This window comes from Thunnus thynnus, chromosome 10, assembly GCF_963924715.1.
Source record: "Thunnus thynnus chromosome 10, fThuThy2.1, whole genome shotgun sequence".
In the NCBI taxonomy this organism is placed as follows: Eukaryota; Metazoa; Chordata; class Actinopteri; order Scombriformes; family Scombridae; genus Thunnus; species Thunnus thynnus.
This window is the reverse complement of record NC_089526.1, coordinates 34,483,960-34,506,178: the sequence shown is the minus strand read 5'-3', so window position 1 is coordinate 34,506,178 and position 22,219 is coordinate 34,483,960. Positions and strand designations below refer to the sequence as shown.

Sequence of the window (22,219 nt, the reverse complement as noted above, 5' to 3'; positions counted from 1 at the left end):
CCTGGAGTATTTCCATTTGATGCTACTTTATACTTCCACTCCACTATATTTCAGAGGGAAATATTGTACTTTCTACTCCGCTACATTTATTTGACAGCTTTAGTTACGAGTTACTTTTCAGATTAAAATTTAACATAAAATAACATAATGATGAGTTACACAACATTGTTAAAGATTAAATAAGTGGTTCCCAAACTTTTTGGCTTGTGGCCCATTACAAAAAAAGATCAGTGTGTATTTATGTCTCTTTGTCATATTTCAGATGTCTTTGAGTTGTTTGCACCAAAGAGACATTTCTCCTCACATGGCTTCAAATAAATAATTGTTTATGGTCTAAAGAGGTGAAACTCAATAAACCCGATATTTCACAAAAATGCAAAGATTAAAGAAAAATTCTGGAAAATTAATCCAAATTCAATTTTATGTAGCCGAACTATGTTTTTACTCCTTTCCCACCCATCTATCATCTCAACACCCCTCAGATTTATCTCATGACCCTCACAAAGCAGTTCAAACTAGCTCCACCTCCAGCAGCTACAACAATAAAATGCTGCTTAAACATTGACTCATCAGTATTAATAATGTACTTTGTTAAATTTATTTAACATATCAGTCACAGCCGTATTTTCTGCAAAACTTTTACATTAACACTTTAAGTAAATTTAGCTGGTAATACTTCTATACTTTAACTTAAGTAAGATTTTCAATGCAGGACTTTTACTTATAATGAACAGTGTTTCCCCTATAATAGTACAGGCCTGGCGGGCCGCCAGGCTAACAAGAACCCCTGCCAGGCCAAAAATTATTTTTTAAATGCCAAGAATAACGCCAAATACCCATTCATTCGGAACTCAATGGCGTTTGGGAGCCTCTGAGCAGTGCTGTTTCGAAACGTGAGTCAACGTCTGTGTCGTTGCCTGGGAAACTGCAGGTAGCCAGTGAGTGGTTAAGCGAGAGAGCGAGCGTCAGAAAAGTGACGGTGAATGTGAGCAGAGCAGAGGAAAAGGTTAGCAGTAAGGCCGTATTCAGATCAAATCAGGCGGTGCGGTTCAGCCGCAGGGTCGAGCAGAGGTGTGTGGGGGTGTGGGCGTGTTTATTTGTCCTCCGGAACATAACCGCCATGAAACAATCAGAAAATAACGCTTTACTGATCTGATTCACCAACTTTCTCACTTTCTCCCTCTCTTCATTCACTCTCTCCTTAAGTCTCTAACAACAATCCTGCACCTCTATCAGTTACAAGAAACAGTCAGAGACAGCTTCAGTCAGCTGCAGTAACATTACTTGTAGTAGTCGGTTGAGACTGTGAATATGTCCAGTAAGTGACGTGCAAGAAATAACATTATAGCATATACATTTTTTGCAAGTCAGGTGGCTATATTATGGATCAACAAATAAACTTGTTGACGTTTGCTATCGCTTTCAAGTTAGCTCTAAGAGACTCAACATTAGCTTATGTTATATCACTGCAACAGAGTGCATTATTCGGGCATTTTCAGCAGTGTCCCTGGGAAACTGGGCATGCTTGTCATCATAGAAATTGATCATAAGATTGTGGTGTTTTTAAAACTTCAGTGTAAAGACTGATGTTTATGGCAACTTTGGCAATATCTGCTGCTTTACCTTTGTAACACAGCTCCGCTCGCTCACTGGAGCTGCTCCAGTCAGCAGATGCTTCTCTGTGCCATCTGTGGCACAGCAACATGCACAGCCTTCAGTGTTGATAGGCTATTACTCGTGACTTGTAACCAATCAGACAGTGCTATGGGCAGGACATTGCTTGAGACCACAGAGTGGTGACTACAGACCATGGATGTATAAGAGCTGGATACCGGACTCAAAATGGTGCCCATTCAGTCCTATAGGAATTGCTCGGCTGGCGCATATACCATAAAAATTTTCTAGCTTCTGAGTTTGCTTCCGTGTTGTGCGGCCCACTGAATATGCGCAGTAGTGTTTCCCCCCCGCCTCCATCCGTGAGGTCCCGCTTGGCCCATTACATTGTGATGACGTCACAGATGTTTAAATTGCTTTTCTCAGCTCGAGGGAAGTTTTTACCAATATAAAACCTCCCAACTTTCCCCAGTGGTCACTCACAGTATTGCAGCGAAAAATTCCCCTGTGGCCCAAAAGCATTTTCCCCATAGACCATTGTAAAAGAGACGTCTGTAAAACTGTTGACAGGACACCTCGAACTGCAAACAAGGTAATTTATGGCTCTTCTATTATGAATTTTTGATCTGTGGAGGTTTTATATTTGTAAAACTTTCCTTGAGCGAAGAAAAGCGATTTAAAAAAATCTGTGATGTCATCACAATGTAAAGTCTATGGGCCGAGTGGGAACTCGCGGGCAGGGCGAGCAGGAGAAATTCTCCTGCACACATTCAGTGGGCTGCACAACGTGGAAGCAAACCTAGAAGCTAGAAACTTTTTTTGGCGTATGTGCCAGCCAAACAATTCTTATTGGACTGAATGGGGGCCATTCTCAGTTCAGTATTCAGCTCTTATAATACATCCATGCTACAGACAGAAAGAGGCGGCCGCATCAGAGCCAAAGTAGCGCATATCAGCAATTGGTTTAAAAAAATAACAACTCCAATAATTGAAAAAATGCTGAATATCGGATCCGATAATCAGCCAGGCCAACACAGTGCAGCATTACCTGCTAAACATCGACATGCCAGCTTTAACATTATGAGCATGTTAGCATGCTGACATTAGCATTGAGCTCGGAGCACCAACGTGCCTAAGTACAGTCTCACAGAGCCACTAGCATGGCTGTAGACTCTTAGGGCCCTATTTTACCGTGCAAGCACAAGCACGAGCGCAGTGTGGTAGGTTTTAGGCGCACGGACAGTGTGGGCGTCTCCATGCGCACCTGCTACATGTATGTGCAGCAGCACAAAATTCAAAAGGGCTGGATGAAGGTGAATATAGATCAGTGGGTCTGTTGATTAATAAATATTCTCTCAGCCAGTCACATCACTGCTCTTATAGCTCTGAAATAGCTGAAGCAATAACAATTAAGCATGATAACAACAGCTCAACAAATGGAAAACTTTTCTTCAGGAAATGTCTGGTTCCAAAAAAAAACCACAAAACAAAACATGAAGCCGTTTAAATGATTGCATTGGACCGAGGCTATTTCAGTCATAACTCTAATGTATCTCTCCTCGTAAATGGTCACATAATTTAGTAATTAATGTTACACAACAGTGTTTGCACCGTAATGTGTTTCAGGAAAAAACATGAGATGCTAAAAAAAGTTGACCTGACGTCTCCTTCATAAAAAGGCAGAGTATCAAGTTATAACCGACCAGTCTGATGTGTGTAGAGGTGTCTGTTATATTTTATTTATATTATACTATAGCAGCCTGGTGACATTAGGTGATTTAATGAAGGTAAACACAGTGAATGACTGTCAGTAATGGCACTGTGCTCTGGTGCAGCACTTGAAGAACTGAAGAAGTTTTTCATACAGTATAAAGCATCTGTGGACAACAGATACTGTACAATCACGCACATTCATTTATAGATTAACGCAAACGGATTCATTTTTTTTTTCTTTACATGAAACGTTATTTTCTGCGCCAATTTTGGTTATAGAGTGTTTAACTGAAATATTTTATTTATATTTCAAGCAACAATCAGTTATTTATATTGCTTTTGTTGATTAAATCATCAAAGCAGCAGCAGGTTGACATTGCATCAGAGACAAACATGGTTCTGAAATGTCTATTCTCAGTGCAACATCTAGGACCAAATTTCAGCCAAAACAGAACAGGCCTTGCACTGCTTCATTTGAATGAACTCCTACCTGTTTGCACCTGTCCTCCCACCTGTGCACCGTGTGCCCTGTGCTGGTCACCAAAAAATCACACAGACAGGCAAAGTGAGTTTCAAGGTCAGAAAAATATTGAAAAACTTTGAAAATAGGACCCTTGGTCTGATTTATTCTGTTATTTTAATTACTTTTAATATAATCTCAAGAATCAGTCAGCAGTGGACAAGCTCTGTGATGACATGGTTTCTAAATTACCGCTAACATGTCTTTTATCCGACGTATGTGTGGATACAATACTGTCTGATCTGTGATTGGGTAATATAGGTTTATCAGTTGGACTCTGATATGTGAATAAAAGCAAGTGCCAATCAAATCATAACAGATCCAGATAATAGAACCTGTGACAGAATATGAAGTTTTGAGCACTCTGCAGGCTGAGGCTGTTCTACAGAGCATCCACACATACTGTTCCTGAGCTACTACCCTGACTGAGCCAGTGACTGACTACAGACCCTCTTCACACCATGGCAAAAACTGTTCTAGTAACTCTAATAATATTAGGAAGTCCATTCTTGATCAAGTCAAAAAATTAACTACATTCCATTAGGACCGTTACATGCAGTTATAAGACAGATTACACTTCTGTTGCAACATAGTATGTACTCTGCAATGTCAGAGTACAAACCTCAAATGTGGAGCAGTGATGTTTGGCTACTTGTCAGTTAGTACATTTAAGCAGGGACTCAGACAGCAAACAGCCCTGAGTTACAAAAGCACAGGGGTCTGCGTGGGTGTTGTTTGGGTACCAGTGAGACATGAAATACGATCCAGGAAGTCCAGTTGGAGTAACAGATGTATGTGTTTAAAGACTTAAAGTGTTTAAAGACTATAAAACACTGCACAGTAGTTTAGAATACTGAGACAGGATTTTATAACTCTGGAAAGTTATCACTATTTTACTTTAGTTGCAACAATTGCAAGGTAAGCAGTCTAACACGGCACCTACGTTATAAAGTAAACCACAAGGAATGTGACCTTGCATGTATGTGATTGGCCAATGCAGCACTTTGTCAGATGACATCACATTGCATCGCAGCAAAAGTTGAGCCTGATTCAACTTTGACCCTGTGCTTTTTTGCCAGAATTCTCTGCGTTGGCTCCCCCACAACGCCAATGGACAGCCTCCATTCAAATAACAGTGCTAATGTGGGTCTGAATGCAGCCTAACAATACACTACTACTAACTAATTAACTCACACTGACACTCTTGCTAAAGTAATATTTGCTCAATGTTCTGCATGGCGAGCCATGTTCATTTGACATAAGATTATGCTGTGCCACACCTCCTCCTGACTTGGGGGTGGGCCATGATTTTGAGAGACATCACATGTATACACATACACAGAATAAGAGCGACCATAAATACACATACAGAAATGTAGAATACATAGTTAACTAAATGGGGGAAATGGATAGCTGCCTGGATGGAGTAGGGCTGGGACCGGGTTATCTGAGTTCAAATCAAATCTCAGATGAAAATGATGCTGGCAGATGAACTTGTTATTACAAGAGGCTCATATAACCACAACTACTTAGTTGTAACCTGCTTGTTTAAAACCAGGTGGATAGCTGGAGAGATAAAGCACAATTCCCAGTCAAAGCACCTGTTCAATAACAGTCACTGGAGTAAACTTGCCTGCCTATCTTTTTGATAGTTGGCGTAAAACCAACTTCTACACGGAGAGTTGTATTATAGGTTCTTTGGAGCCTTTGTGTTGCTAGGCTCTAGTCTGTTTATAGTGAGTGTATTAGAGTAAGTCAGCACTAAAAGTGTTTCATTAGTCCAGTTTAACCTGCAGGAGTTTCTGAAGGCTCATATAATGTGTTTTTCTGCCATTGAGGAAATAAATTCATGAAAATGAGTCCAAAGCGTCTTCTGATGTCTCTACTGCAGAAATGGAATATGTCAAGCTGCCAAATACCACTGTCACAGATGATAAGGAGTTCAAAAAGACAAAACAGGAAGTCGTATAAATGCTAACTGCCAGAGAAAATTTTTGACCGTTTACTGGAGCCTGGCAGGAGAGCGTGTGAGTATGTAACTATACTATGATGTAAGTTAAATTCAAAAAGAAATGTTTATTGTGTGTTTAATGTTTATTATTTTTCCAAAAACAAATGTTGGAAAGGGGTAGGGTCGTCTTATAATCAAATTATATTTTTAGTATTATTTATATTCGTGCCTCGAGCCCGAGTACGTTATGCCACCAAGAGCTAGTGTGACTAAACACATTGAAAAACACACAAAGAAGGATGAGCTACAAGTTAAGCTAGCTCTGACCACCGTCTGCTTAACAGATCTCACAAACAAAGCTACATCACACATTTTCTTAAAAATTAACCAGTTTGTTATGAGTTGATTGATGTCAGTCTGTCAAAGCAAAATTAACCAAAATTGACATCCTAAGTAGCAGACATCCAACAATGGGCCAAAATACACTGGAGAGCAATTACCTATATGTGGACTATACAGGTCTATTAATGAGGGAGGGGGAAACCTGGCTGGATACTGCCTGGTAACTGGGTCGTCAAGGTTTGAATCCCAGCCAGAGCACCCCTTACCTGATGAGGATGATGTATAAACACCATTCAGCACAGATAACAATGTGTTCAATTTAGAGAACTTTTCAAAGTGGTTCACAAGAAGAGATATAAAGCAGCAATAATAAAAAAGCAGATGTAAAACATCAAGATGTTCTTATTTCCCTAAGCAGGTTGATCCAGAATCTCTGGGTCCTGAAGACAAAGGCCAGGCCTTCCTAGTTTTAACCCTTGAGTCTGAATCAGATGAAGGCCTCTGCCTTAAGATCTCAGGCTCTGCACAGACTCACATAGGGTTAAAAGCTATAGGTGATAAAAACAAGATTACGCAAGTCCTGTGGTATGATGCTCAAAACTTAAATTACTATCAAACTGAATTTTTGTGGCAGGCTTGATATGTTGCCACAGGTAACCAGTAGATGGCAGGATCTTTTTTATGATGTTGTTATGGGACCCAATGTCAAGGACTTCTGTATCATTGTTTAGCCAAAACACTGCACAGTGATTTATAATATTCACAAACAGGATTTTACAACTCTGGAAAGCTATCACAGCTGCAAACTATTTCATCTTTTGTTGCAATGATTGCGAGGTGAACAATAGAAAAACAGTGTTCATGTTACAAAGTGACGTACTAGGAATGTGCGCTTGCATGTCCGCAGAGCCTTGCCAGAGGACGTCACATTATGTTGTGGCAGACGTTGGGCTGGATGACCTGCATTTTTTTTGCCAAAGCTCTCTGTGTTGGCACCCTGTGCTGGACTAGCCTCATTTAAATGAATGAGGGGGCTGTGTTTTTTGTATACAAATAATGTCACTCTGAATGCAGCCTTAACTTCAAGACATTTTTTGACATCCAGCTTTTCACATCAACCAATCAATGATTTATAGAACATATCATACTAAGGTCAGTGGGCCTAACAGGGAATATAACTGAGTGTTATTGGAATAATAGTGAAAAGACATGCCATACCAATGACGTAACCCAGAAAAAACTTTTAGGAATACAGGGTCCCAAAAGTGACCCTTGAGGCACACCATACATGACAACAAAAAAGGAGGGGACATAGCTTTTAAAAAGGCAGAACTTTTTCTCTGACAGTTAATAGGTAAACTGATTTCATCCAGGGTCCGATAAAACTACCCAATGGCTCAGTGTGTCAAAGAGAGTGCTGCGATCAGGTCTTTCAAAGGCTGCGCTGAGTCAAGTAGCACATTTAACACATTAAAAGATTGTTGGTGACTTCAAGAACAGTAGTTTCGAGATGTGGTGCTGATGGAAGCAACACTGAAACTTCAAAAATGCTGTTGTTTTCCACAGTCAAAAGACGTCAATGATACAATTTTTAGAGAATTTGACAAAAATACGTTATATATTTTGAGGAATTAGTAAAATGAGTGACAACGCAAATCAATATTGATTATGAAGGACCCATGGAACAAATAAAATAGAAACCACGACTAAGACCAGCGACAGTTAAGTGAGGGATACTAATAAAGACTAAAGAGGGCAACATAGGTGACATGTATCGAGAGGTTCCATAGTTTATACAGACAATTTCATCTAGTGTTGTATCTTGCCCCGTTTAATATGGCAGCATATTTTTTCAATTAATAAAAAATGATAATAAATGTGTACATGCCTTGGCTTACAGTAATGATGTAGGTTCAGATTTTAAGCCAACATGGACGAAAAGTTCTCAGAAAAAATGGAAATGTATGCATCTACAATTCCATGACAAGTGGGCAAAGTCTGTTTGCTGAAGATCATGTGATATGATCAGAAAATATAGAACTAAATGGACCTCAAGGTCAGATTGTTTTTTTTTTTTTTTTTTTTTAATATTCTTCTTTTAGCATTTTTGCCTTTATTTGATAGTTGACATTTGAATTTGACTAGTGAAGGTGAGTGCATCACATCCAGAATGATGAAAGTAGGAAGGACCTCATTGTCAAAGTGAATACAACAATGAAGTATTGTGAGTAAGTAAGTGAGTCCAATGTTAAAATTACCACAGGTAACGATGAGGCCAGGTCTATTATACAGGAGATTTCTGACAAAATGTTTAACACTAGTTGACAGTACAGCACGACTATGGATGCAACAGCAAAAGGAGTGACAAGAAAAGATGCCAGAAAACATCAAACTTTTGGGAGCATTTCAATTTTAAAGTGGCTACAATTCAGCTCTTAACTGCTGTGCCCACTAATCCAAAGGCTAGTATTTAGCTTTTAGCTATCACTGCAAGTTTAGCTAATACAAAATGCTAAACCAAAGTGACAGCTGCCAGCGAGGATCGGAATCTGTTCAGTATCTGGTGGAGTTCTACACAGCACCAGCTGATAGGAAGCAGTGATAAACACAGGGGAGGCTGTTTAAATCACTTAAAGGGAAACTTGAGTGTTTTTCAACCTGGACCCTATTTTCCCATCTTTTTGTGACTAGGTGACTAATGGAGACAATCATTTTTGAAATTTGTCCAGTATTGAGTGAGAGTGCTGCAGCTGGCAGCTGCTAAATGGGCTGCAATGTAATCCTTTGAGGCATTGGCGTCAATGTATGTCCACTAAAAGTGCTTGTTTTCACTACTGACAGGCTCAGATTGTTATTATAAGTCAGCCATGACTTTGAAAATCCAACACAACAAACTCCTGGCACTCCTCTCTCCAACTCTAGCATGGCTGAATATTTAGTGAGTATTTGTTCTCGCGGGATTTCAGAACGAGACCTCTCCTAGGAGCAAGACTTAGTTTGACATAATAACAAACAGACTGGATCAAGCAAGAAGTAAAGAAAAAATTTTTTTTTCTCTGTATGGTCCTTTCCATGATGTTGTCAGACACTTATAATAACAATCTGAGTCTGTTGATGGCAAAAACAAGCACTTTTAGTGGCCGTACACTGACGGGCCGCTATTGCCCCAAAGGATTACATTGCAGCCCATTTATCAGCTGAAGTGCTCTCACTCAATATTGGGCCAATTTCAAAAATTGTTGACCCCATTAGTCACTTAGACACAAAAAGATGGGAAAATAGGGTCCAAGTTTAAAAATACCAAAATTTCCCTTTAAGACAAATCCTGACATCCCCTCTGCCATGTCCATTTGATCACCACATGATCCAAGCGCCATGTATTTTTTTTACCTTTACTCAATTATTTACCTACAGTGGAGCTTCACTTTACCTTCAGGTACATTTTTACCGTATCCTGACCTGAGGGCACACCACCACTTCTAACTTGTCTAATACATGGAACAGGTTGCTCATATAGGATTACTAGTATCTTGTACAAATACAAACTTTACAAACCAAACTGAGCAGCCAACACTGCTTTCTGTATGTCCATAGAACAGCAGTCATTACTCTTCATTACATGTTCAAAGTTTCACGGTTTCCTAAACTGTAAAAAGCTCACAAACCAAAGTTGAGCAGATGAACTAAATACCCTGCTTGATGTTTTTTTTTAACTTTAACTTTTTAACTTAAGTTTTTTTCCATGTATGAATGGGCTTTTACCTGGTTGTCTGAATAAAACTGATAAACAAGAAGGAAAGGAAGTAAGGAGTGAGCAACAGTGAAGGTAGGGAAAGCTGAAAGAAGAAGCCACTAAATGTCAGGGCTCAAATTTAATTCCCAGCTGGATGTTTAACAGAGCCTGGACATGAGGGATTCTACAGTGACTGTAGGGAATCCAGAGTTGGTGGACCTGTACATAGGTCAACATAAAACCCACAAACTACAGCGCATTAAACTGGCAAAGCTACAACAATTAACCCTGTATGGTACATGATATAAGAGACATGTAAATCTCTGTTGATCACCTGCTGTCTGCAAGAGAATTTGAAAAACTTTCAGCCTTAATTTGAGTGTGCACACGGTCTGTGGCATATCAACAACTACACACATTCACACAGCCTGCAGTTTCAAATCATGAATGAACCCGAGCTAATAAACAGAGATGCAGCAAAGATATCTGTCAACTATTATTATTCTTGTAATCATCATCATTATTATTGGAGGCATTTTATGCCTTTATTAGATAACAACAGTAGAGAGATGACAGGAAATGAGGTAGAAAGGGACGCAACAAAGGTTGCCAGACAGATTTGTACCAGGGACGTTGTGGATCATGGTTGGCGACTTGACCTCTAAACAGGGGCACCCTGGCTGCTGTCAATTATGTGAAGAGTCGTGCATGTGTACATGCATTACCACCAATGCCACATTTGTCACATAACAGCTTTGCAGACCAAGAACAGGCACTTGCATGGTTGTAGCAGTAGCAAACTAACTCAGACCAACCAGTCCTTAATGAATGACATCAGACATGCAAGGGCCATTAGAAACATTCTGCCATGAAACATTAATAAGTATTTTAAATAACCATAGTCATAATAAAACAGATCTGTTTTCCACTGAGGTAAATGAGGACAAGGCAGGGTTTTGGCTCAAGGCAAGGTACATTCGCAAATGACCATTGAGCACATCAATAAACTCTCTGTTGTTTTGCAGTTGTTGTTCTTTGCATGTTCTTTCATTCTCAAAACACAACAAAACACACTGACAATAACTTATCAACAATGTCAAACATGTCTTTACACAGCAAAGTCCAGTTAAGTAGAGAAGGTCTGGCCAGAATGGAACAATACATTAAGCATCCCTTGTCACTTGTCATTGTTTCTTCACTCAAAAACAATCAATCGCAATACCTTCAAGTCACATGAACATCCGTCATCGTATTATTGTAGAAAATGTACATTTTGTCAGATGAGTTAAACTATAAGAAGCAACATACACTTACCACTTGAACAGCAATCCCTGGTGCAACAATTAGGTCACTTACTGGATTTCTTTCACATGTAAATAACCAAAAAAGCTGATATTGACAAAACTACCTTCAGTCTCCAACAAAGGTATGACAAATATATGTAAATATTCAATGACTTACCTATCCCTAGCTAAGTGTGGCCGACTTGTTGGCCATAGATCTGTGGTTCCCCACTGGTAAAATTTTTTCCTTAAACATCAGGTCACAATCAACACACACAGGCCAACTTAACACCCATTCAGTTTTACTGGCATCCATCTATTCAGCCTGTCTGTCGATTTGAAAACCAGGATCTTCTAGCTGTGAGGAGACAGTGCTAACTGTGTTGCCCTTTCAATTATATTTCAATGTTACAACTCAATCAGGCTTATTCTGGCTTAAAAGGCTGTTTATGGCATTTACAGCATGTAAATAGCCCTGATAATAAAACAAAAAAACAAGCTAATTCAACAGCTGCTCTTCTTTCTTTTTTGTGTTCAGTCAGTAAAACCAAGCTGGCAATGTTGGGCAATGATCACATGACTGGCAGAGCCAGCATTGATAGCACTGCTAATAAAAGAGTTGTTCTAGGAATTAACTACAGTTCAATTTTTTTTTTTGACAAAGTAGATCCACATGCTCACAAACCACTCAGAATGGACCTGCAGACCACTAATGGACCATGACCCACTAGTTGGAAATCACTAGCAAAGATTAATATTGTGAATGAGAACAGGAGTTATTGTGGTCAGTTATACTGAAACACTGACTGTTAAGCACAGACAGCAGTCTAAGCCTACAACTTTCGGGGCGGCTGTAGCTCAGGAGGTAGAGCGGGTCGTCCACTAATGGGAAGATCAGCGGTTCGATTCCCGACTCCTCCAGTCCACATGTCGAAGTGTCTTTGGGCAAGATACTGAAACCCAAACTGCCCCTGAAGGCCGTGCCATCAGTGTGTGAATGGGTGAAGCTTTGAGTGGATGGAAAGACTAGAAAGGCGCTATACAAGTACCATCCCTTTACAGCATCCCTCAGCTCAGTGTCGCTGTCTGACTCACCACAACTAGCAAACTGTCTGACCATGGTGGTGCTTTCCTGTTGGCAAAAAAGGGCTTTAGGTCACACTGACAGACAAGGAGCATGAGCCTAATCAGACCCAGAGCAGCCAGAGTTCAACCAGACTTATGACTGTTCAAGTTCTGGCTGCAACAACGTTGCATAGATGGAAAGCCATACATGCAAACACATGCTGACAAACACAGCGCCACTGCAACATACACAATCATCAAGACATCAAACCTCTATAACTGACTGACAGTAAAACTACACAGAGCTACTATAACACATTCACACACACACCCATGACAGCTGACACACACACTAGCAAGAACGTAGATTCATACTCACTTATGGCTGTATTGTGACGTGAGGAAAAGAGAAGTTTACATTTTTTATCAGTGGGATTGTGTGTGTGTGTGTGTGTGTGTATGTGTTTGTGTGTGTGTGTGTGTGTGGGGGGGGGGGGTACTGACTCTTGTTCTTGCGAAGCAGGGCAGAGGTGATCCAGGGTTCTGACTGGACCATCCTGCAAGAGGGCACGGTCTTGTCCTCCACAGATGATGTGATCACCATGGAAATGCTTGGCAACTGGTCAATCCAGCAGGGAAATACTGTCAATCAAAACACTTTGACAGGTGGTCGAAGCTTAGGGTGGGGGGGGGTTAGGTTACTGTCATCAGGCGTGTTTTCAATCCCAGAGTTCACAGTTTACACCCAACTAAATCAATGAATCTTGAAATGGTGGGAAACCAACCAACCAATCAAAGGCACCGTCTTCTCTGGCTTGTTTCTTTCTTTCTTTTTTTGTTACTGTGGTTTCTAAGGCAACCAACTGGTGTACAGGCAGCTTGTCTCTCTGAAGTAAAAATATAAACGATGTAAACTCTGTCTTCTGTGGAGTTACACTATAGATATAGAGCTCTCATTCTACATATATATTCTGTTTCTCTGTGGGTTTGGGGAATGGGGGTAGTAGAATATTTGGTTAGTCAGGTTAGCTTTTTGTTACGTTAGTTTCTGCAGTTTCATGCATTCTTTTAGTGTGCTGGAGGTTTGTACTGCTCCAGATTGCTGGTGACTGACATATGGGTAGTCAAAAGTAAGCCTTTCTACTATTCCAGTATGTTAACAAGTGGCTTCTCAGAATAAAAGAATCAGCTAAATGTTCAAGGGTAATCACATAAGCTCTACTTGCTTATGATAGGTTCACATAGTCCAGGGCAGGTTTAACCCAAAGTATACAGCTAGTAGTTTCTTCAGACATCTTAGTTGTAATCCAGATCAGGGTTTAATGTGTCCAGTGCAGCCTTTACAAGTAGAATCCAGTACAGCCAGTATTCCCAGGCTAGTAAGACTCCATGGTCAGTATGGTTCCAACAGATCTTAATATATTCTGCAGGATAAGTTCATCCAACTTTTAACATTAACTAGCTGTAAATCAACTCTGAGCTAACCAGGCTCACCCAGCATACTGCCAGGTGGGCTGAGCTGGGTGTGTGTTGGAAGGGGTGGAAGAGAAGGAGGTGGAGGGGAGTTGGGTTTCCAGCTGCCTGCTTTTACCCCATCCCTTACTCTAAAAATAGGTCCAATTACTGGCGCTTTCTGGGGGGACTGGACAGAGTAGGGCAGTGTAGTGATGTTATCTCTCAGATTAATCCAGTGACACACACAGCCCCCCACTGGCAATGTCACTGAGCCTGTACAACCAGAGCTCCACGGAGCCTTTGTGTTGGTCACTCAGCTGCGTTTAACCCGCCTACAGCAGGTGGCTGGCTTCTGCCAGGGTAAAAAGGAGCCGTTTTAAAAAGTCAGACAATGATGTAATCCACATACACTATACAGGTGGTCTCTGTGACAACAAGCAGTTTCACAAACACGTGTAAACAAAGCAATCCACTTCAACGTGTTGACTTCACAGAGACGTGTAGTTCCAAAGAAAGTTCCTCTAACTGAGTATCCACACTTGCTGGCCAACAGGATTGTTTGCTGAAAGAAAGGGACGTACCATTACAAGCAGGGACACTACATCAATCACACACCTCTTTCCTTTGGGGGTAAAACTGGGAATAAATCAGGAAACAAAAGTTTAGATCCAGTATCTGGGGTTCGATGCCAAATGCTTCCCCGTATTAAAGAATAAGCCGCTCACGGCCTGCATTATACTTCCCATCTCCGATACGGTCTGATGTTTACCAACGCACAACTCGATCCAGGAAGAAGTCAGCCTCTGGGGTAATCACACTAAAGTAACATCAAAACAACGGCTGAACGGAAACGAACCAAAACTTTAGATTCGTCACAAAGTAGACTATTGAAACCAAATCCAGTGAAGTTCCTGAGCTTGCTGTCAGACGCCTCGGATCGGTTCTTAACGCGCCTCTTCCCTCTGTCTCCGCTCTCTTTTTCTTAATGTTCTCCTTCGCTTGTCTCACCCTTCTCAGAATTAAGGGAGATTTTTTAATCCTTCAAGGTGGAAACCTTCAAAAGGGCGATTTCGACTCATGTTTCTCGCCCGCTTCCCTTTCAGTGCTTCTCCGTTAGACGGAATCTCTGCTCCTCTCCCACACGGCTCCCCACCCTGAGATCGGGACTATACCATGTGCCTGTGGCAGGGGTCGGAGCTGGCCTGTCTGGCGCAGTCTCACATATTACTGGTAAAACCAAGACACAGACACACGCAGGACGAAAACTTGACATTGGCGACATTTCACGCTAAGTTTCACATCAACCACCACTCAAAATCCGACTGATTTTATGGAACTTTATCAACAATACAACCCAAGTGAGTTAGAGGGACAGTAACCTTCCCTCTGACCACAGTAGTCTGTTCCGAGCAGACCTCTCCTGTCCTGTCCATTTATAGTAACAGCGGGATATATATACTGGAACTTTATATACACACGCACATAGACAACCTTTACTTAAACCATATTACAACTTTAAGGATAAAGCTCCGACAAACGACGGTTTGATACAAACTTAAAACCACTTTCTACTAGATTAATAATACCTAGTTATTACTCTTAAGCCATTACTATTAGGCCATTAGTCTGAAACTTGACAGAATCACATTAGCAAATACATTGGAAATATTTTCGAAAGGTCTAAAAAATTCAAGTATTTAATTGTAAATTATATATAGTTTAGGATCTGAGTAAATATACTTCTTACACCCAGCTTATTGTGCAATGTTTATGGAGACCCGGGCCAGAGGGAGAGAATGGAGAAAGAGACTAAGAGACAGAGGCCCAAATAAAACCCCTTAAATGTGCATATTTCCCTTGTATGCACTTAAAATCAGCCGACAACTAGGTTTTATTATTGCTACCATGTGACACACAACGGCTCTTTTTCCATTCAGCCTTCTAAAGTGTTTCAACTTCTCTGCACTCGGGTAGAAGCAGCCTCTACCCTCACTCGGCACGCACCCTCTACAGACTCTGTTGCTACCCGACGCCATGGCAGCTGCAATGCAATTGGCTACATAAAGTGTCGTCCCTGGCTGTAATTGGGTAGCGGACGGGTCTGTGGGAGGAGCAGTCGGCTTAGTTTCCCAGTGTCTCTTCAAACGGCGCGAGGCAGGAATGACGCGGAAATAGTTTGAAGATGTCAGGTAGAAATGGAAAGAGGGAAGGGGAGACCGATGGGTGGGGGTGGAGATACCGCCAGGGAGGGGGGAGGAGAGCGGGGCAAAGGGCCTCCATAAGCACATGGTCATTGAGTGACTCCACAGCTGAGATGTGTGACATCCCCTCACAAACCAGCCAAAGCTAAAAGTTGTTACTGTTGCTATCTGAGCATTCCGGCTAAATCAGGCACAATGCTGCCTGGGAACAGCTCAGCACACACTGTCAGAAACCAGCTGATAGCTTTTTCAGCTTAAAGGAAAATTAACCCTCAAACACAACTCACACTGCATTGAGAAATGTGTGTCAGATTTATTTGAATCTTTTTGATGTGATTTTGATCTTTAACCTGTGCACTTTAATCTGTCAGTAATATGTTATAGAAAGCAATGGTGAAAGGTCCACTGTAATTAGTGTAAAGCTGTGTAAAGTTAAGGTCACTGCTGATAATACTGTACTTCTACATATCACAGGAAGTTTGGTAGTACTGAAACAGCAGTAAGCGTACAGGCAGAATCTTTTTATTCTGACTGTTGTTTATTGCTGTCATTTACATGCAATTACCATATTGATTTGAAATATGAATTTGTCATCCCTTTAATGTTATTTGCTTTAAGCAGTCCATATTGTTTTTGTTATTTTGAGGTGATACAGTATGTGGCATATAACGATACATAAAGCCCTATAATGGCAAGCTGCAATATCAACAAATTTGGTTAAGCTTTAACTAAGTGTAATTTAGAAATCTTTGATTTATAATCAATTTTATTGAGTTTGTAAAACTGAGCTACATTCCAAGGCAAGCATCAGCAGTGTAGTTACTGCATTCTGGCTTTGTATTGTCCCTTTGGCTCCAGTTCCTACAGCTTTCCTTAGTAATCTACTCAAGCTCTAGGCTCCAGAACCTATGGTCCAAATCATTGCACTCCCACACACTGAAAAATAGCTGACCAGTAGCAGCTAAAACAGAGAGCAACTTGTTATATTTATAGAGTTTGCATTAAAATTATCATTTTCAGGGATAAGTCATAAACAAGCAGAAAGTAACATTATACAGCGTTATTGCACAGCAGCAATGTACGCTAAGGTGGTAATCACACACAGATGTACCACTACAGGTGGTCTGCTTCAAAAATGCTTAATGCACAGCTCAGAGTGACTGGGTCTGTTTAGTTTGAGTGGGAGCCAAGATAATGTAAAGCATATCGCAAAGGAGAAGTGCATGCCACACACAGTTTCATAGGGAACAATAGTTTGCCAGGTGTCACGATTCAAGTGACTCCGTCTGTGTGACTGCCACCCAAGCCCCAGTACACTCCAAATGAAACCAAACTTGTGTTCTCAAAGGTTTAACTAGAGCACTGGGTGTGAATGCAAGAATAGTCACTGGATCTGGACATCTGTCGGTCCACACTAGAGGTTGGACTTGTAATGCTGCATTGAGGGAGGTGAGATAAGAACTAAATCCCAAAGGGAAAATCAGTTACAAAGACAACGAGCCATAAATTCAATGAAATTACAGATAATACAGGAGAGCAATGATGATTTAGAATGAAGCTGATATATTTTTATATATACATTACAGAAAAGGAGATGGTTTGTACTCTGAACCAAACAAGGAGATAGGATGGAGGGTTTTCTCAAAACATGAGAGGTATGGATGAGGATGTGAATGTGTGTCAGGCAGTTTGATGATCTTACAATGAGTGGTAATGATCATTAAACAAAAATCATCTCTATTTTGTGTATATGCACATATATAAATCAGTAGCTGTTCAGTTGATTTAGGCCCAAACAGTGTTCTTCTATATTTGCTAAACTTCATTACCAATACTTCTTCCTTTCTAATAAAATATGACAATCTTCCCTTTTAACTAAAAGGGTCATATGTGCATGTAGTTATGATAGAGGCCAATATCTATGGCCATAGATATTGGCCTTCTTCATCTTGAGTGTATGTGAAATAGTTCTAAAACAATAGGAATCGTCTTGTAGGTAGTATTTTTATTTAATGGACATTGTGGCTATATGACAATGCCTTCTACATCATAGAGGAACATGCTTACCTTAACTTTTTGAGTTTTGTTAAAAATGTTAATAAAATGACTAAAATGTGCACATTAGACAATGAAAAAGATAACCCTAGAACTATTATCTTTTTTATCAACTTATCAAAGTGAATATACTACACTGGGAATAAAATTTAAACAAGGTACTAAACTGGAACAATGTGGACACATTGAGGGCACATATAAAAACCTATAAAGCAGCACTGCTGTCCAGTTGCAGGAAAAGGTGTATTGAGGTGCACCTTGAACTGATCTGGACCTGAATCTGTGCACACTTGCAACAGTAATTTAAGCCCATGTGATAAGCCATTTCACCTATGCATGCCCACTAATTCTGATGTTATGTCAAGTATATTTTTGCATAGGCAGGCATTCCATCAGATACACAACCAACAGTATGCAAGAAGGTGGCTGGGCAGACAAGGAGACAGAGCTTAACTCCACACTCAGTCAGCTTTCCACTAGCCGTGTACATTTGTGTTTGCACTGAAGGAAAGATGATGAATATAGTGCTTTTCCACTCTCATTATGCCATGCAAACCCCACAATTATATAAGTTCAACATTACAGACAGATGAGCAACAAGTGAACAAGTGTGTGTGTGTATTTGTGTGCACGCATGTGGGATCACAAAACATTTATGTAGTAGTAAAGACACATACAATGGTTGACATACTCAACTGCTCTATGATTATTAGGCCCTTCAACACAAAGTATTCAAAAATATAGTTTTTGAAATATGGCATTAACAAATAGGACTGAAGATACAATCCCCTTTGTGGAAGGAAATAAGCAATTGGAACATTTATATCTACTGTAAAAATCATTGAACTAATATTTTGGCAACTGTCGTAAATCTTCAGAGCACCCTGAATGGTTACTGCATATACCACATAACCGCAACGTCCCTGGTTCGAGTCGAGCCAGTGACCTTTGTTGCATGTCATACCCCTTGTTTCCTGTCTGCTACTTGACTATCCTCTATCTAATAAAGGTGAAAATGCCCCCTCTCCCCCCAAAATCTTAAAAATAAACAAGTAAATCTTCATTGGATATACATGTTGACTCAATGCCCATTGTATTATTATTATGAATTATTTCATTCGCAACACAATCTCTGCTCTATTTCAAATAATATACTGGAATTCATATGAAAAAAAGGACCATATTTAAATTTAAAATGTTAAACTTTGATTCAAATATGGATAGTATTTACATTTGGGCTATATTTACTGTCCTAGGACAGCTGTAGTTGCAGTATTACATAAAGACAAATTGGTACATGCAATTATGTCTTTAAAGCTCTTTTGTGCTGGAAGTTTTCACAACATAAATCATCAGAATCAAAAATCTATGGATTTGTCTTTACATTTTAGATGCCAGAAAATGTTTCTTTGTTATATTAAAATTGCCTTCTTAAAGAAGTTACCATTTTATTTATTAAATGTTTATCGATTTTGACTTTGATTTAAAATACTAAAGATAGTTTTTAACCATCATTATGACCTCAAATCCCGCTTCAATATATATTCTTGTGGTGATACAGCATATCACACTGGCAGAAAAGCAGCTTCTTAACAGTGGATTTATACAGGCTGTGGAATGTCTGCAGCCGTTTCCTGTTGTCTTCTGCTGCCGCGCCGATTTTCTCTATCTGTTGATAGTTCTGAGACGCACTACTGTGATTATTTTACTGAATATGTGGCAAAACGTTAATATTTTTCCCTTCACAGTTAGAGTTTCTGACTGGCTTCCACTAAATCACGTTCAGCTACACTAACGACCAGACAGCGGAGATTACAACGGTAGTGCGAGGAGGCAAGCAGACTCTGAGACTCACGTGCCTAGCAGCAAAATTCCACCCGGCAACTATACACTGTACCATGGCAACAGCCCTGCCATTGGTCCCCGGTGCGTTTTCAAGTGACCAATGGGATGGCCAGCCGCGGGTGATGCTTGTTGCTAGGTAAACACGATGCAGAGGAAAGATAGAGGAGCAATATTACCATGCTGCTACTGCAGGGTGCTTTCAGCAAGGAGTGGAGGAGCACTTGACGCTCGAAGATGCCATTCTCTTTCTCAGCACTTGGCGGTGCCAAAGAGACAATAACAAAACGAACCAGGAATGACACAGGTAAAGAGGAATAAAATTTAAGACTAGTTTAAAGCCTGTGGGAATGTTGCGACCAATACTCTTGTGCTCTTATGCTCTACATGCACAATAGCAATTCATGTACATAGAAGGAAGGAAAGTTAACTTCAAAATTATATCAGGATTTGCCATTACTTGCCAGAACATGATTTACAGAAACAAACATTTTCAATAAAATAAAACCGTAACTACACTGCCTCAAAACTTCTATATAAATGAGTGAACAGAGTTAAAAAAAAATTAACTACTGTTAAAAAAAAAGATATCAACAATGGAACAGAATAAATAATCTTATGCAAAAGGACCTAAAGTCTGTTGTAACTTATTACAGCAGCATTAGTCAGCAATAAAGGAGGTTGTGCAATCAGTGTGTTGAATTTGATTAAATATATTTTTTTTAATTTTAATGTTCAACCCTAATTCAACCCAGACATGATGTAGGCCTACACTAACGTCCATGCATATGACATGTATGACATATGACCCTCCTTTGTAGCAGTGTTTGCAATGGTGATTTAGTTACTTCAAAGTTTAAGTCCTTGTTCATGAACAGTTTGTGTCTAATCATTGTTAAGCTAAGAAAATGATTCAGGATTCAGGCTCCTATTCAGATAAAAATGTTCAACCTTTACAACCCATGATGTAATTTCAGGATCCAACATTTGGTTTGAGATTGGATGGCTTTTGAAATTGTTAAATTTTAATTTTGCAGTACATGTTTTTAATTAGCCTTGATAATATATAAACATAAGTGATTGTTCTGTATGTTTTCATTAGTATTTAACTATGCCTGCCACACACAGCCCCCCCACAACTAACACTAATTAACATTAGTGTTAGCTTGTTGTCCTTTACTATTATTAATGGCTAAGTTTTTTTTTTTTTTTTTTTTTTTTTTTGTCAAAACAAATTTGCAGCACTGAAATGCATCCAAAAAACAGGATGGAGTATAAGCTTTTTTTTTTTTTTTTTTTTTTTTTTTTTTTTACAAAGAGTCAAGGCCTTAATAGAATGAGTAAAAACAGTAGTTAAGTATTTGTGAGCTTTCTCGATTTAAATGTTAAATAATCAACAGTGGTGGCTAATCAGCTAGTGATACCCCTGAGTGCTTGCCCCCAATGGATGTCGCACAGTATCAGACACAAGCTTGTGCACAACCACACACACTCATGAATGCCCTGATATTTAAAGTTTTAATTTGGTTAATTTGGTAGTTTTGCCCATCATTCCTATGGGTATTATTACATATACACCTGTATATGTAAACCACAGCCAGTGAAGGGCTGCGCAATAATTGTTTCCTAGTAGGTTTTTAATGTGAAACATCCACAGTAAGTGTCACCTTTCATTGACGGCAGCTTAACACTCTGACAAAACAGTGATATTCATTTTTATAAAAATAAATATTATTATAATGTAATAAATATTATAAAATAAATAATATATTAAGTATTCAAATACAAAAACAAAGTGACTATAATTGACATTTTTCATAATAACTATCAAAAATATATTATACTGTATCTATATAATTTTCTTTTCAGAGAAAAAGCTCTAAAAACCCCACTGTACATGCTCAGCATCAAATGGTGAACAGACAGTTAGCAATTAGCTGGTGAACAAAGTGGAGCATTTAGCAGCTATTGAGCCAGATTTTTCCCTCAGGAGTTGGTAGAGCGCAAAAAGCAACAGAGCAAAAAGACAGTGAATAGTGGACTTAACATTCACCACGTGGACAGAAACATGAGTCCAAATAAATGATAATGTTGCTCCATAACTGCAGACTTTGGTGCTGCCTTGATTTTTCCCCAACCATGAGGCCTTTTTGTTTTTTAGTGAACTGGCTAGTGTCTAAATAATTATTGATTGGACTGACATGACATTTGGTACAGACGCAGCCTGATTAACATGTGAACTGTATGGTAGCATCTGTATTTGTTATGTTACTCCACTCATTTACCCATTTATGAATAAAATCATCATACCCTGTCATCTTTTACTTTACTGTCAGTGTAAACTACACAAGAGAACAATTATAAATTGAAACTTATCCTTTGAAAATGTAATCTTATTATTTCACTGTGCAAAAGACATCACTAAAAAGGGCTAATGTAATATTG

General features: G+C 39.6%; 1 protein-coding gene across 2 annotated transcripts in view; it reads right to left on the bottom strand.

Annotated features, from left to right (window-relative positions):
- The window catches only part of dyrk1b (dual-specificity tyrosine-(Y)-phosphorylation regulated kinase 1B), a 94,210-nt gene that overhangs the window by 34,240 nt on the left and 37,751 nt on the right, over window positions 1-22,219 (bottom strand). The window contains exon 1 of one of the 2 annotated variants that reach the window (XM_067602562.1): window positions 12,726-14,819. The exons of the other annotated variant lie outside the window; for it this stretch is intronic. Within the exon in view, the coding sequence (XP_067458663.1) occupies window positions 12,726-12,825 (100 nt within the window). The 5' untranslated portion in view covers window positions 12,826-14,819. Of the gene's footprint in view, window positions 1-12,725; window positions 14,820-22,219 lie in introns of those variants that run through there. 2 annotated transcript variants of the gene reach the window in all.